The sequence below is a fragment of the Cherax quadricarinatus genome, chromosome 81, assembly GCF_038502225.1.
Source record: "Cherax quadricarinatus isolate ZL_2023a chromosome 81, ASM3850222v1, whole genome shotgun sequence".
Taxonomy (NCBI): domain Eukaryota; kingdom Metazoa; phylum Arthropoda; class Malacostraca; order Decapoda; family Parastacidae; genus Cherax; species Cherax quadricarinatus.
The window spans coordinates 1468690-1486338 of record NC_091372.1 but is presented as its reverse complement, the minus strand read 5'-3'; the positions used below and the strand labels follow the sequence as shown (position 1 = coordinate 1486338).

Genomic DNA, 17649 nt, shown 5'->3' with positions numbered 1-17649 from the left:
ACTGTCTAACTTATTTCCATTGGGGTCCTTAATCTTGTCCCCCAGGATGCGACCCACACCAGTCGACTAACACCCAGGTACCTATTTGCTGCTAGGTGAACAGGACAACAGGTGTAAGGAAACGTGTCAAATGTTTCCACCCGCCGGGAATCGAACCCGGGCCCTCCGTGTGTGAAGCGGGAGCTTTAGCCACCAGACCACCGGGACACTGTATAATCCTGCAGATTTAGCGCTTCCCCCTTGATTATAATAATATTCATAATACCAAGACTTGAATGCATCTAGCCACTACCAGCATCACTCAAATTCTTCCTGGGTGCTATGGTTACTATGCAGACACAAGATAAGATCAAAAGATAGAAAATTGATTTACTTACGGTATGGGGTAGGTTTAAAAATGTAGTGTTAGAGTGTTCAGCAGAAGTTTGTGGTTACAGGAAAGTGGGTGCAGGAGGGAAGAGGAGCGATTGGTGGAATGATGATGTAAAGAGAGTAGTAAGGGAGAAAAAGTTAGCATATGAGAAGTTTTTACAAAGTAGAAGTGATGCAAGGAGGGAAGAGTATATGGAGAAAAAGAGAGAAGTTAAGAGAGTGGTGAAGCAATGTAAAAAGAGAGCAAATGAGAGAGTGGGTGAGATGTTATCAACAAATTTTCTTGAAAATAAGAAAAAGTTTTGGAGTGAGATTAACAAGTTAAGAAAGCCTAGAGAACAAATGGATTTGTCAGTTAAAAATAGGAGAGGAGAGTTATTAAATGGAGAGTTAGAGGTATTGGGAAGATGGAGGGAATATTTTGAGGAATTGTTAAATGTTGATGAAGATAGGGAAGCTGTGATTTCGTGTATAGGGCAAGGAGGAATAACATCTTGTAGGAGTGAGGAAGAGCCAGTTGTGAGTGTGGGGGAAGTTCGTGAGGCAGTAGGTAAAATGAAAGGGGGTAAGGCAGCCGGGATTGATGGGATAAAGATAGAAATGTTAAAAGCAGGTGGGGATATAGTTTTGGAGTGGTTGGTGCAATTATTTAATAAATGTATGGAAGAGGGTAAGGTACCTAGGGATTGGCAGAGAGCATGCATAGTTCCTTTGTATAAAGGCAAAGGGGACAAAAGAGAGTGCAAAAATTATAGGGGGATAAGTCTGTTGAGTGTACCTGGTAAAGTGTATGGTAGAGTTATAATTGAAAGAATTAAGAGTAAGACGGAGAATAGGATAGCAGATGAACAAGGAGGCTTTAGGAAAGGTAGGGGGTGTGTGGACCAGGTGTTTACAGTGAAACATATAAGTGAACAGTATTTAGATAAGGCTAAAGAGGTCTTTGTGGCATTTATGGATTTGGAAAAGGCGTATGACAGGGTGGATAGGGGGGCAATGTGGCAGATGTTGCAAGTGTATGGTGTAGGAGGTAGGTTACTGAAAGCAGTGAAGAGTTTTTACGAGGATAGTGAGGCTCAAGTTAGAGTATGTAGGAAAGAGGGAAATTTTTTCCCAGTAAAAGTAGGCCTTAGACAAGGATGTGTGATGTCACCGTGGTTGTTTAATATATTTATAGATGGGGTTGTAAGAGAAGTAAATGCGAGGGTCTTGGCAAGAGGCGTGGAGTTAAAAGATAAAGAATCACACACAAAGTGGGAGTTGTCACAGCTGCTCTTTGCTGATGACACTGTGCTCTTGGGAGATTCTGAAGAGAAGTTGCAGAGATTGGTGGATGAATTTGGTAGGGTGTGCAAAAGAAGAAAATTAAAGGTGAATACAGGAAAGAGTAAGGTTATGAGGATAACAAAAAGATTAGGTGATGAAAGATTGAATATCAGATTGGAGGGAGAGAGTATGGAGGAGGTGAACGTATTCAGATATTTGGGAGTGGACGTGTCAGCGGATGGGTCTATGAAAGATGAGGTGAATCATAGAATTGATGAGGGAAAAAGAGTGAGTGGTGCACTTAGGAGTCTGTGGAGACAAAGAACTTTGTCCTTGGAGGCAAAGAGGGGAATGTATGAGAGTATAGTTTTACCAACGCTCTTATATGGGTGTGAAGCGTGGGTGATGAATGTTGCAGCGAGGAGAAGGCTGGAGGCAGTGGAGATGTCATGTCTGAGGGCAATGTGTGGTGTGAATATAATGCAGAGAATTCGTAGTTTGGAAGTTAGGAGGAGGTGCGGGATTACCAAAACTGTTGTCCAGAGGGCTGAGGAGGGGTTGTTTAGGTGGTTCGGACATGTAGAGAGAATGGAGCGAAACAGAATGACTTCAAGAGTGTATCAGTCTGTAGTGGAAGGAAGGCGGGGTAGGGGTCGGCCTAGGAAGGGTTGGAGGGAGGGGGTAAAGGAGGTTTTGTGTGCGAGGGGCTTCGACTTCCAGCAGGCATGCGTGAGCGTGTTTGATAGGAGTGAATGGAGACAAATGGTTTTTAATACTTGACGTGCTGTTGGAGTGTGAGCAAAGTAACATTTATGAAGGGATTCAGGGAAACCGGCAGGCCGGACTTGAGTCCTGGAGATGGGAAGTACAGTGCCTGCACTCTGAAGGAGGGGTGTTAATGTTGCAGTTTAAAAACTGTAGTGTAAAGCACCCTTCTGGCAAGACAGTGATGGAGTGAATGATGGTGAAAGTTTTTCTTTTTCGGGCCACCCTGCCCTGGTGGGAATCGGCCAGTGTGATAATAAAAAAAAAAAACAAAAGAGCTGAGGATGGTATGAGATATTTATGCAGTGTGGCATGAAAGGTTGTGTACATTAAGTGCAGCTAGGCTTGCCTCTTAAAGACAATGGCCTGACCCACAAGATGGAGTGGAACTTTCCCCAGTACAGTTCCATATTTTTACCCTAAAATTGCACAGTTGTGACTTCATGGAGTCATGATAAAGAAAATTCATCAATTTTGTAACCATCAAAAAACCTAAAAATCCTATAAGGTCACATTTTAATGGATGATATACTGTATTTGAATCATATTGATTTATGTACAATAATTTATTGCCTAGCTATACTTTTTGTTTTTTCATGCAGTACCTTGATTATATTATTCCATAAAAAATTAACAATATAAACTTTGATACAGTTATAATTTGATCAACCAACTATTTGGGAAGAAAGCAAATTTATCCTCCATTGGCAAGTAAGGCGGTGATTTCCAACTTAATTATATTAAACTTAACATTAAAAAAATGTTCAGATAATTGAAGAAACTATTCAAGTCTGTTTTTCTCTGCCCATAATGCTCTGCTAACACCAGGTTTTTCAAATTTTAGAAAATAAATGTCACCAAATTTTTTAAAAAATTTTGAACGGTATGTGCATTTTGAAAATAAAATTTGATTGCAGCAGATTTTATTTTATTTTGTTTTATTTCAGGTAAAAAGGACAAGTTTTAATTGCAAAGCTTGTGATCAGTGGTTTCCAAATCGGTACTTCCTTCAAAAACATATGTTGATTGAACATGAAAACCAGCTTTATGAATGCCGTGTGTGTTCCTTTGTTTCTGTGAACCCGGAGAAGTTGAAGAGTCATATCATCAAGCAACACGTCATAAAAAAGGAGCGCGTTGAGCCAGTGTCACTTGATGATATTAAGATTGATCTGGATGAGCTCATGTCAAAACAGGCACCTCGAAAAGTCATGATGGAGGATGGAGTTGCTCTCGGACGAGATGCCAGCAACAAGATGCGTTTTGTTTGTGCAATGTGCGATCGCATATACACAAGTAAATATTCCCTTGAGCGACATGTCCGATGTCACACGGGAGAGAAACCATACGCATGTGATGTTTGTAGTTTTGCTACAAGTTATCGAGAACACATGCAGCGCCACATGACTAGTGTTCATCTTATTGTGCATTCAGATGAGCCTAAACTGAAATATATTCCCAGAAACCGAAAGAAGACTGAAGAAAAAAATGTATCAACAGAGGATGACAAAGAAGAAAAAGAGAAAGATGCAGATGCTGGAAATGAAGATGTAATTGAAATTGACCCTCAAAATAAAAACAAAAATGAAGACAGAAATAGAAATGAAAATAGAAATAGAAATGAAAATAGAAACAAAAATGAAAATACTAATAATGAAAATGGAAATGACAAAAATGAAACTGGAGAAGGAAATGAAGATGTGAGCCCAGACTGTAGCATAAACTCTTCAGACACAACTGATACTACTACATCAGGTGGAAAGAAGAGGCGTAATATCTTACGAAAACGTTTTGAATGTGCTGCCTGTGGAATGAAGGCTACCCATAAGACAGACCTTGTAGAGCACATCAGAGCAAAGCACCCTAATGCTCATATTGAATCTTTGGATAATGGTGATGGCTCTAAGGTCCACCTCATTGTAACTGTCTCAAAGAAGACCAGTGTATCCCGCAAGATGGTCATAACCTGCCCTGATTGCTCCAAAGTCTTCCATGACACTTGGAAATATAAAGTGCACAGGCGATCACATACAGGTGTCAAACCCTTTGGGTGCAGTGTATGCTCATTTTATGCTACTAGCAAGATGACTATTCGTGATCACATTCATCGCAAACACAAGAACTGTGATAACCCCAAAATTCTCCTACGTACGGTGTGTATTGATGGAACAGTAGGACATGTTGAGCTTAGCATGCCACAGCGGGAGTTCAAATGTGAATACTGTGAGGAGAAATTTACAGATAATTATCACTTAAAGCAACACAAGAAGAGAACCCATCAAGAGGCTTTGCCATTCTCTTGCGTTGAGTGTGGGCATAGAGAGTGGGCCCGTGCAAACATCATTATCCACTGTATGCAAAAACACAGTGAAAAAGATCTTGAAGGACTCATATTACGCAACAATAAGCCTTTTAATGTTGGGCCTCACAAGCTTCCTAAGTGTCAGCAGTGTGACAGAGTTTTTCCATACCAGTCACAACTCTATATACATCAGAAGCAGCACACTGGTGAGCGCAGCTTCTTCTGTGATATATGTAGCTATCGCACCAACCTCAAAACTTCCTTAGAGAAGCACATAATGAAACATCTTGATGCTGAGCCTCCGAAAAAATCTCCAGCTAAAAGATCTACAAGGAATAAGGGTACAGAAAATTACCAACCCATCAACTTTGTTGATGTTGATGAGGTCAATGATGATGATGCTGTGGGAAAAGTAAAGAGAGAGAGTGCTAAACGATCACATAAGGTTAAAACAAGTTAAACACGTGCCTTCCATTACATACTGTTTGTGCCTTCAGAGGGACCATGCCTTTTGGCTGTATTTAAATGTCTTCCTAAAAGATTTCCAATTTTATACCTTAAAATATATAGCAGTTGAACTTAGACTGTGGTGCTTCAATATTATATTTAGATACCATGTTGGATTTGTTATATAGATATACAGTAAAGACTACTGTTAACTGTACTTCTAGCTGTAAGGTTTGTTGGAAGGATTTTAAACAATCCAGATCATTTTGTGTGTATTTAACAATTTGTCAACAGTTTGCAACCCAAGGGTCTTCGGTGTTTTTCTACTGATGGCTACTGTGAAATGCGATTAAAAATGCAGGCAAAATAAGACATTGGGTCAAAATGTACATAAAAATGTAGGGTTTAGCACTTCTTTTATTATAATATAAAATTGTAGATAACTGAGGGAAAGTAAAAAAAGTAACATTTATTATAATGCATATGGTATACTGTATTAGTAAAACTAGGTTATAATATGTATTTTTATCTCATAGCATGCAGCTGAGCAGCATTAATGATGCTCCTGGAATATTTCTCATTTCTATACTGATCTTGTAATAGTTGGCTGCTGCTAGTTTTGGTTTTGTTCACTTTATTATTTTTAATTTTAAAATTAATCACACAGTAATTATTGTTGATGTTTTAGTGATTAGTTTGGATGTTCATTTTAACATTGTTTATTCGGTACTGCGCCACTTAAATACTGTATAAGCGTGTACCTTTAACAGGTGAGGTTTGAACCTATAGCAAGCGAGTCCTAAAATTCTCTAATGTTAATTTCCCTACAGTGTATAGAAATATACTAAGTCCCACTGTGATCACAAATGGAGGGTTATACAGATAGATCTCACACCAGAGTGGCTGTGGTGAACTCTAGCTCAAGTCCCCTCAAAGCTACCATCATGACTCGTAATAAAACAACACTGTCTATCATACATGTCTATCATACTGTCTATCATACATGTCGTTACCATTTGCCAGCCGAACCACACCAACTCACTCTGACCGAAACAAGTTGCTGCCAGTCTGGCAACTTTTCACTCTGGCAGTAGGCAGTGGCTGAATCCACAGTGCATACAAGTACAGTTTGTTTTTACTGGCAGACTGTGTGAATAAAATGAATATCACAATCAAAACATTAAAGGAGATGTTTCACCACTTTGTGGCAGAAAGTTTTCTTCAATGTTTGTTGTTCATGAGTGTTTTATTCCTACAGTGTATACAGATTGGTGCATGCTACACTATTTATACTTCAGTTTTGTTTTACTGTTTTATATATGACTTGGAGGGTGTACAAATCTGTAGTGGAGGGGTAGGAGTCATCCTAGGAAAGGATGGAGGAAGGGGGTAAAAGAGGTTTTGTATGCAAGGGGTTTGGACATTCAGCAGGCATGTGTGTGTGTGTAACACAATAGGAATGAATGGCGACGAATGGTTTTTGGGACCTGACGAGCTGTTGGGTGTGAGCAGGTTAATATTTTGTGGAGGGAATTCAGGGAAACCAGTTAGATGGACTCAAGTCTTGGAGGTTGGAAGTATAGTGCCCACACTTTAAAGGAGGGGTTTGGGAGATTATGTGTGAATGATGGTGAACTTTTTTTTTTTGGGTCACCCTGCCTTGGTGGGAGATGGCTGACGTGTTGATTTTTTTTTTTTAATGAACTGGCTGTATCCCACTGAGGCAGGGTGACCTAAAAAGAAAGTTTTTCTTTTTAAATTTAGTAATTTATACTTTAGTCACCTCTTACGACATGCATGACTTATGAAGGAAGAATTCTTTTCCACTTCCCTACTGAGATAAGAGAAAATAAGAGCAAGAACTAGCAAGAAAATTGAAGAAAATCCAGATGGCAGTTTTATCTTTGTTACACGTATAAACCTGATCAGGATATATTAGGTTTCATCTCAAAAGCTGGAAATAATTTTTCTATTTCCATCTTTGTTTTGCACTACATTTAATTTTTTTTTCACTAATCCTTCACTTTATTCTCTAATATTTTTTTATATTTCTCTTGGTCCTATTTTCTGTTGTTTTTGAGACCTATTTTGTCACAACCATGTTAATGGTGGGTGGATCCAGTAGGGAAATGCTAAACAAAATTTACTTTTTTCTTCTGTTCATATATAGAGATTTTGAAAATGCCCTGTTGACATACATATTCATGTATGATTTTAATACATGAATAGGTCCACCCCCCACTTGTGATGTTAAAATTGTAATTTGAGTCAATATTCCATTGCAATGTCATTTATTAAGGTGAGAATATTTACCCAAATATTCTCGGAATAGGAAAAGATGGGGGAGTAAAGGTGGTTTTATGTGCAAGAGGCTTGGACATCCAGCAGGCATGTGTGAGCATGTTAGGAGTGGAGGCAAATGATTTTTGGGACTTGATGAGCTGTTGGAGGGTGAGCAAGGTAACGTTTTGTGAAGGGATTCAGGAAATGAGTTAGCTGGACTTGAGTCCTGGAGGTGGGAAACAAAGTGTAAAGGCGAGGTGGGAGATGGCCAGCAAGACAAAAAAAAAAAAAGTTGAAACGAACCACAGCTACAGCACCGTATATATGTATTATGGTTTGAACATAGCTGTCTCTGACATTAAATTGCTCAGGACTAGCTGTCTCAAATAATTTGTACAAAGTCAGCAGGAAAAATGCATGCACAGCAGCAGCATAAACAGCTCTTACGCTCTCACAACTAAGCTTAATGAAGCCAGGTATCTAACTCTTTCAAATCATCCAGCACTATATGTACAGTGTTGGGAATGCTCTCTGTCCTCACACACTTTTATAATAGGTTAGTTCTTTTCGCTCTATAATCTGACCATAAAGTGAGACCCCTTTCCTTGCTTTCTCAGTCTTATTCGGCCCTTTTGGTCTGTTTATCATTCTTTACAGTATGGGCTGATGAAAAGATGCAAAATCCTTCCATGAACACAATGAATAGCACACAAGATGCTTCCGCAATGCAGCATAGACACCTTGGATGGTGGTACAGGAAGGGGAGGAGCTAGACCTCTCCAAAACACTAGAACCATATGCTCAGCAAGTCAGAGGGAAAAAACCCACCACATGCATTACCACAAATTTCCTCATAAATCAATCCTCTCATGTTGATTCAGTGTAAGAGCATGCACAAAAGTGCATTGCTCAATTTAATGTCATATTAATAAGTGGTTTATTGTATAATTCAGCCTTCAGCCAATCTTAAATATTATTATCAAAACTAATCACTAAACCTACAAGGTCCATAGAGCGCTGCATTGCAAATATTAAACCTGAGTTCTCTCTATGAGTATAAAATGAACATGGACAAAGTATGAATATACTTGGTAAAACGCTAAGCAAGAATAAATATGTATTTATAGTTCGGCTTTAAGAAAATCTTAAATATTAAATCTATAGTTCTTGACCAATCTCTGCCAAATGTAAGCACTCTATACATGTACATACAAAGTATGAACAAATTTGGTAAAACAATGGACATTATTTTAAATTTGAGTGTTTTCAATGATGACAGTTGTAGGTAAGTGTTGAGAGTAATTACTTGGTGTCTGAGGATCGGTAGTCTAGTAATAGACATATCCATTAAAATAGTAACTTGAGATTTATTATGTGGCTGTCTTAAACTATCCACTTTGTACAGAGTAACACCTTATAGGGAGTTGCCTTCACACTGTTGGAAGGTTCTTGATCCAAGAAATTGGTACTACCTTCCCTTTCCTCAGATCAAATATATTTACCTTCCATTCCCTAAGTGCTGTGCGTTTCCTACGAGTAATGCTTCCCATGATTATAGAAGTGTTGTATAGACTAACTGCTTCCTACAAAAAGTGCTGGATGATAATCTTTGTAGGCCTCCAATCTGATGGCAGCAATGGCCCAGTTGCTCATGCTGTCAGTGGGAAATCTGGTCTTGGATCACTCACTGGTATGGTCTCTGGAAGAACTTAACATCTTTCTTTTCTTTCATACATGTATTTAACCCTTTGAGGGTCCAAACCGTAGATCTACGTCACAAGCTCAGCTCACTCTGATAAGCTGTGAGCGGTAAATTTTGGCCTAGATATGAGAGAATACATCTGTGTGGTATGTGTGCAGGACATACAACAAATCCTGCAGCACACAGTGCATAATGAGAGAAAAGAACCGAGACCGTAATTTTCAATTAAAACAGTGACTTTGCAGTGTTTTTTCGTATGTTTTTATAGTTGTATTTGCAATTTCTTGGTCTCATTTGATAGAATGGAAGATATATTACAGAAATAGAGAAGATTTTGATTGGTTTTAGCACTGAAAATGGCTTGAAACAGCTCAAAGTTGCAGAAATGTTAAAGTTTTTGCTGATGTTCAAGAGTAAACAAATGACCTCACACGTCGAATACACGCCAGCTGTTGGGTCTTATATATGTTCACAAATGTGGTGATATTATTTATATAATTATTACAATATTGCATAACAGTAAATCTTCTATTTTTTGGTTTGAATAAAAATTCATTATGCGAATAAAAAATAAAAATGGAATTCATTGGTAAAGCCTCAAAACGTAACAAATGAACAGAGGAAATGTTAGTTTAGTGCCAGGAATGCCTTCATTGTTTATTCTGGACCCTATTTTGAAATTGGAGAATTTTGAACTTTGCATTAAATTGGCCTAATTACAAATTTCCCATCACTTTATTTTGTAGTTGAGACAGTTGACTTGGCGAATTCTTGTGCTCAATCGATAGAAAAGAAGTAATACTAGCGAAATAGCTAAGAATTTGGTCGACTGGAATAATGTAATTGGCCTAAAATGGGAGTCAAAGTCGGCAAAATCGCCGATGCGTAAATGTTGCTGACACCTCAAAATTCGCGAGAGCATAATTTCATCAATTTTCATCAAATTTCAGTCTTTTTGTTTTATTACCTTTAGAAAATGATTCTCTACCATTTCATAAGAAAAAATAACGAAGTTATTTTTTAAATTTTCTTGGACACTGGTGCACACTTTGAAATTTAGCCTCTGGGCCCTGAAAGGGTTAACCCTTTCACCGTCGAGACCCCTGCTTGCAAACTTGCTCTCAATGTCGAAGATTTTAAATAAAAAAAAATTTTTTTTGAAACGATAATCTTTTCCCGATGGTAATGAAACCAAAAGTATGTAATTTGGTGGAAAACTTACGGAATTACACTCTTGCAAAGTTAGCTGTCTCGGCGATATTTTTGCAGCAGTGATTTCACCCACTTTGGGTCCTATTTTTGGCCAATGCCATTGTGCCAGTCGCCCAAACTCTTAGCTATTTTTTATAGAGCTTCTTTTGTTCTAACGACTGAGTACAAGAAATCGCCCATTTACCTATTTCAGCTACCCAATAAAGTAATCATAGGGTCCAGAATTACCGTATTTCACAGCTTATTAAATTTTTTTTTTTTACATGTTTCCAAAAACCACCCTGCATCCTATAAACCGTAGGTCAGTGACAGGAACTATAAGTTTGAGGTATGGGGTGGGCTGTAGCTCTCCCAACTACGTCTGATGCCGAGCCATTGAAACTAAAACAAGTCTTATAAGCAACACAATACGATAATGCAGACATTCCTAGCACTAAAATAACATTTTCTCTGTTCATTAGTCACGTTTCCAGGCCTCTTATATTATGCATGCTTTCCATTTTAAATTTTTATTCACACAAAATAGAAGATTTGCTGTTATGCAGACTACTGCATTATTGTAAAAACAGTATAAATAATATCAGTGCATTTGTGAAAGCATATTGGACCCACCAGTTGACATGTATTGGACACGTGACGTGATTTGTTTACTCTTGAACATCGGCAAAAATTGAACATTCCTGCTATTTTGAGCTCATTTTCAGGGTACTTATCTGTAAACCAATCAAAATCATCTATTTCTGTGATATGTATATCTTCCACTATCAAATGGGACCAAGAAAATGAGAATACAGTGGACCCTCGACTAACGATATTATTTCATTTCAGATGTCTGTTTGGGTGCCGTTACCGACCGAATTTGTTCCCATAAGGAATATTATGAAATAGATTAGTCCGTTTCAGACCCCCAAAAATTCACGTACGAAAGCACTTACAAAAATACACTTACATAACTGGTCGAGTTGGGAGCTGATCGTTAGTCGAGGGTCCACTGTACAACCATAAATGCCATACAAAAACACACTGCAAAGTCTCTTGTTTTAAACCAAAAACACACAGTTTTTTCTCATTATGCTCTGTGCTGCAGGATTTTTTTTTTTTATATTGCACACTGACCACCTAAACCCATTCTCTCATATGTAGGCCTACCAGCTATCTCCAACAAGAGTGGAAGCCGTTAGAATTTTGATGTACTATTATGGGACCGACACTGGCTTGCAAACCGTAATAATATGGGACCGACACTGGCTTGCAAACCGTAATAATATGGGACCGACACTGGCTTGCAAACCATAATACGTATTACAGGACCGACAGTGAAAGGGTTAACAAACCAGTCGTTCAAACTTTTTTCTCCCCGCTTGCTTTCTATACATTACTCATCACTCCAACCATTTATATTATCAATGGTATATGTACAGTACCGAAAAGTTGATAAACAAGACACGCAACACAATGGAACCTCGGTACTCGAACAGGTCCATACTCGAACAATTCGTTATTTGAATGCTTTGTTTGGTAAACAAATCGCTCAGTAGTCAACCAAACAAACACGACCTGCCAGAACTTCACTGTAAACTATTTCGTGTTTCTTCGCATTTTTTTATTTTTTTTATATTATTTGTATAAATAAGTCACCATGGGGCCTAAGAGGGTTAGTGATAACAAGCCAACCAAAAGCAAAATTCGTTTTGTACTCTAACAGCCATCTGGAACCAATTAGATTCGAGTACCAAAGTTCCACTGTGTATTATTATTATAATAACAAAGCACTTAATGACACATAGTATAAATCTCACCAAAACTAACTATCTTGTTTAGTAAATTTCTGCTATATATGGCATAGGTCCCTTGTGTACACAAATAACCCGCACATAAAAGAGAGAAGCTTACGACGACGTTTCGGTCCGACTTGGACCATTGACAAAGTCACATTGACTTTGTCAATGGTCTAAGTTGGACCGAAACGTCGTCGTAAGCTTCTCTCTTTTATGTGCGGGTTATTTGTGTATCGTTCCAGTCACGGTATTGTGCCTTTTTTTGTTATTTATTGTCCCTTGTGTACTTTAGACAACAAAATATTTGCCTGCACAGCTGGCATCTTCCATCAAAGACTTCAAAATAGTAAAATGCATAAGATAACCGAATGTTGCATGTTTGTCTTATTCATGAGTTTTAGTATTCTCTCAGCCTCACTAATATCATACTCTCACCTCATCCTTCATTCTAATATATCTCATTCCTCCTTATCTACAGCATAAAATTTTTGCTTTCATTTCATCAACATTCAATACATTTTCTCTGTCTGACACTTCTACCTTCATATAAAATTATTTTTTGTGGGATGCTGGGAAGGGAAACTGGTGATATTGTTCTCAATCACCCTAATACAAAAAGAACCATATATATATAGACTATTGATGTGTCAAAATAATATTAAAATTAATAAGCTGTAAAAAATACTGCAAAATGTTATTACAATTAAAAGTTGCAAAAAATACAGGAGATTTCAATTGAAAATCTCCATAATGATTATTGGTTGGAGACCACTGGTGTAACCAGTTACTTTCCTCATGAAACTTGCTAGTGATGTTAATGTATTTTAGAAAGGTAAGATTGGATTACCTACTGTATTTTCCTGCATATAAGATGCACGAGCATACAAGACATTCAAGACGACGTTTCCGAGCAGTTGTAACATAACGTTAATAAACACTGCTAAAGTGTAACAAAAGCCAACCCTTGACCCCAGACCTTGAGCATCTAAGGCACAGGCTGATTTTCCAAGATTTTTGGGGGGAAAAGTGCACCTTATATGCCAGAAAATACATTACTTTCTACATTTTTTTACTAATATATTTGTCTCAAAAGCTTGAGATCATATTTTTGCCTTGACTTGTATTGTCTTGATTATTATTATAATCAAAAAGAAGCGCTAAGCCACAAGGGCTATACAGCGTATTGCCTTGAAATGAGAATTAACTACATTAAACTTTTTGTGTACTGCATTTTTATAAATAGATCCATTGTGTATAGGGAAAAATTGTATTAAATTTATGCTTTAACCTGGTTGGCACTTTGTTTAAAATTATATTTATACAACCCTCATGTTGAATGGGAAAATTTGTTGTACTGTATTAGTTTGTTTTGTATTATTTGAACTAATATATGATGTAAGTATACAGTGCTCGTCACGGCATTATGCTGGGTGAGCGCCCCGGCATAATGCCGGGTGAGCGCCACGGCATAATGCCGGGTGAGCGCCACGGCATAATGCCGTGATGAGCACTGTACAGTCAGCTTTCTTATAAAGCTACTCTATATAGTGTTTTTTTATAATTGTGATTGAAAAATACATTAAGAACTGTATAGCACGTGGAAAGGCTTTCATAGTACAAGCCGTTTAATTTTGTAGGAACTTTTTTAGTTACATTTACCTTTACAAGAGTTTGTTATATTGTGTCTTGTAATTCACAACACTGTAGTTTATGTACATCGATTGTTATGTATTAACAAGCAACAGTGTTGAAGCCAGTTGTGACATGTGTGATGGACTGTGACACCTGCTAAGCCAGTGACAGATGAAGCATAGATGACTATGTCTTCCCATTTAAAACTAGAGCCTTCCCTTATGTGCCTTAATTAATCACTTTTTGTGAACCACTGTCGGCCCTGCACGACCCACACGGGCTTAGTCCTCGTCCATTGATGTGATGACTATAATGTTAATGACAGTGCCTCTTTATGCGCCATTGTTGGTACTTATTATTTATGTAGCTATTTGACAAAGAGTATTTAGTAATCCTTAACCAGATTTTTTTTATTATATCTAACAAAAATGTTCATAAGCTTTAAGCTTTAATAATAATAGTAGCAATAATAAAACATTTATAGCAGATTTGAGTTCTTAGTTTTAATATTAGTGTTAAGTATTTTGATGTACTTTTAAGTACTTTTCTTTTACCAGTTTCTTCTAGTACATTTATATCTTGAATGTTCGAAGTCTTTGTTGTCTTTAATTTTAACATAGACTGTACTGATTAAATTATAACCATCTTTATCAAACCATGAAAGTGGGTTTATTTAAACAGTTAATTTTTGAATTTATATTGTTGAATGTACAGTTTCTTCAACTGTATTACATGAACACCTCAGAAATGCCAGTACAGGTACTGTACTGTATATGCAATTTTAAATAAATAACTTTTTGACAATTTTTTGTGTCCTTTATGTACCTAGTAACTAGATGTGTGGTGGATATCTATTAATTAGTTATTAGTTAATCTTAAGTTAATTTTAAGCCTGCCCATAATGCTCTGCAAACAAAGAGCTTTGGCATGCTGCACTTTAAAAATTGTATTCCTTGTACTTCTCTGTATCATGTTCAAATTAAATAAATAAATAAATACTGATTATACAGCAATGCAAGCAAGCATACGACCTGTTTTTGTAATACTCATTTGTGCTTAATTGTTATCTGTTTACAATAATGTTTTACCACTGAATACTTCATTGCTTAGTTAATCTTAGTTAATTTTAAGCCTGCTCGTAATGCTATGCATTCAAGTGGCTTTGGCATGCTGCATTTAACTGTATTCTTTTGTACTTCTCTGTATCATGTTCAAATTAATAAAATAAAAAGAATAAATCAGTAAATACATATAGAGGTAAACCACAATAGTCAAAGCACACCATGATAATAATTTCCATGGGAAAGTAGAGAAGAATACTTCCTCTGTAATCCATGCATGTCATAAGAGGCAACAAAAATGCTGGGAGTGAGGGACTAGTAACTACTACTGTATAAATTACTAAATGCAAAAAAGAAGCTTTTGTTTCTTCTTTTCTGGCTCACCCTGCCTTGGTGGGAGACAGCTGGCATTTAAAAAATAATACATAGGCTTCTCAAGGAAGGTTGCTTAATGCTGGTAAAGACTTGCAGCTGCATTCTTCTGTAGACTGAACCTGAATTCCTCCCATTTTACCAGGTGCTGTTTGATCCCTATGTGTTTAACACTCCCCATGAATGCAGCCAGTTGATGTCAACAAGGGACTTTAGCCAAGGAATTGTATTTGTTCTCTTTCCTTGAATCATACCTGCTTGTTTCCCATTCCTCCAAGTTAATATAATAATTTAAAACTTGCATAAATATTATAATGAATTACAATTCATTACAGACTCAAGTGGCTAACGCGACGGGCTGGAGTTTTGAGACTCTATGACCGCGGGTTCAATCCCGGCCGGGGGTATGGTTAATTCATTACAGTTTTGCATGCTGTAAGGAATGCCTTTGTTGGGTCAAGCATTTCAGACAAACTAGTACTTATGAACTAATGGGCAGCACTGTATGAACCTTATGAGTTTAGCACTTAGTTATGATCATAATACGAATAATAATTAGTATAGGTAATTAGGTAAGAATGATATGCTTCTGTCCTAGAGGTGGGAAGTACAGTGCCTGAATTGAAGGAGGGGTGGGGATGTTGTATGATGTCTGCACACTTTAAGGTAAGACAGCTATTGAATGAATGATTTTCAATGTACAGTGGAACCTCGTTTTTTTGCTGTAATCTGTTCCAAAAGGTCGGCCTAAATTTGAAGCAATATTTCCCATAAGAATTAATGTAAGTACAACTAATCCATTGGAGACCCAAAAATATTAACAAAAAATACATTTTTTAAAGATTAATTATAGTTTTACATACACAAAACAATGAGAACTAAATACATAGATAAATGAACATTTAAATCACTATTACATACCTTTATTGAAGACTCTTGTTGGCTTATGGAGAGACGGAGGACTGATTATTGTTTGGAAGGGAAATCCCGCTCCATAAGGACTTTAGGTATCAAAACCCTCTCTGGGGTTACTTCCCTGCCTGCCTGCTACACTCCCTGCCTGCCTGCTACACTCCCTGCCTCCCTTCCACACTCCCTGCATGCCTGCTACACTCCCTGCATGCCTTCCACACTCCCTGCCTCCCTGCTATGCTCCCTCCATGCTACACTCCCTGCATGCCTGCTACACTCCCTCCCTCCCTTCCACACTCCCTGTTTCCCTGCCACACTCGCTGCTACACTCACTCCATGCTACACTCCCTCCATGCTACACTCCCTCCATGCTACACTCCCTGTTTCCCTGCCACACTCCCTGCCTCCTGCCACACTCCCTGCATGCCTGCTACACTCCCTCCATGCTACATTCCCTGCCTGCCACACTCCCTGCCTACCTGCTACACTCCTTGCCTGCCTGCCTGCCACACTCCCTGCCTCCCTGCTACACTCCCTGCATGCCTGCTACACTCCCTGCATGCCTGCTACACTCCCTGCATGCCTTCCACACTCTGCATGCCTTCCACACTCTCTGCATGCCTTCCACACTCCCTGTTTCCCTGCCACACTCCCTTCCTCCCTGCTACACTCCCTCCCTCCATGCTACACTCCCTGCAGGCCTGCTACACTCCCTGCCTGCCTTCCACACTCCCTGTTTCCCTGCCACACTCCCTCCCTCCATGCTACACTCCCTGCATGCCTGCTACACTCCCTCCCTCCATACTACACTCCCTGCCTCCCTTCCACACTCCCTGTTTCCCTGCCACACTCACTGCTACACTCCCTGTTTCCCTGCCACGCTCACTGCTACACTCCCTGTTTCCCTGCCACACTCCCTGCATGCCTGCTACACTCCCTGCCTGCCATGCTCCCTGCCTCCCTGCTACACTCCCTGCATGCTACACTCCCTGCTTGCCTGCTACACTCCCTGCCCATGGTGGCTTATTTTGCAGTCGCCTTAATAAACAAGCCACATCAGTTTCCTAATATGGCTGATATACGAGGCAATGGCCGAAATATGGAGCAAAATTTCTGCAAAAAAAAACAGCCTAAATACGAATTGGCCGATAAACGCAGGAGGTTCCACTGTATTTGTTTCCATTTTTTTTTAGTCTACGTTGGTGGAAGATAGCCATTGTGTTAAAAGATAAAAAATATTTAGCTTTTATGTGACATTTCAGCATGATTTCAGCAGCACTTAGGAAAGGAACCTCATGATAACGCTTGGATCACTGGCAAGATACAAATATTTTCTGTACATAATGGGGTAATTTAGAATACAATGTGACTTGGTTGACAATGGGAAGGTTGCTTAAGATAGAATAAACTGGTTGGTGTTTTAAGACAACTGACATAGTAAATGTGTCTAGTTGTATTGTGTCTTAATATGTATTACAGCCTCTTCATTTAACAATGGGTTTCCGTTCCTAAGAGTAGGTTGGTAAGTGAACTGGTTGTTAAGTG

General features: G+C 38.4%; 1 protein-coding gene across 1 annotated transcript in view; it reads left to right on the top strand.

Moving 5' to 3' along the window:
- Positions 1 to 14563, top strand: part of LOC128699897 (zinc finger protein 780B) — a 30846-nt gene extending 16283 nt beyond the window's left edge. The window contains exon 3 of the mRNA XM_053792717.2: positions 3351 to 14563. Coding sequence (XP_053648692.2) covers positions 3351 to 5165 — 1815 coding nt within the window. The 3' untranslated portion in view covers positions 5166 to 14563. The remainder of the gene's footprint in view (positions 1 to 3350) is intronic.
- The last annotated feature ends 3086 nt before the right edge of the window (positions 14564 to 17649 follow it).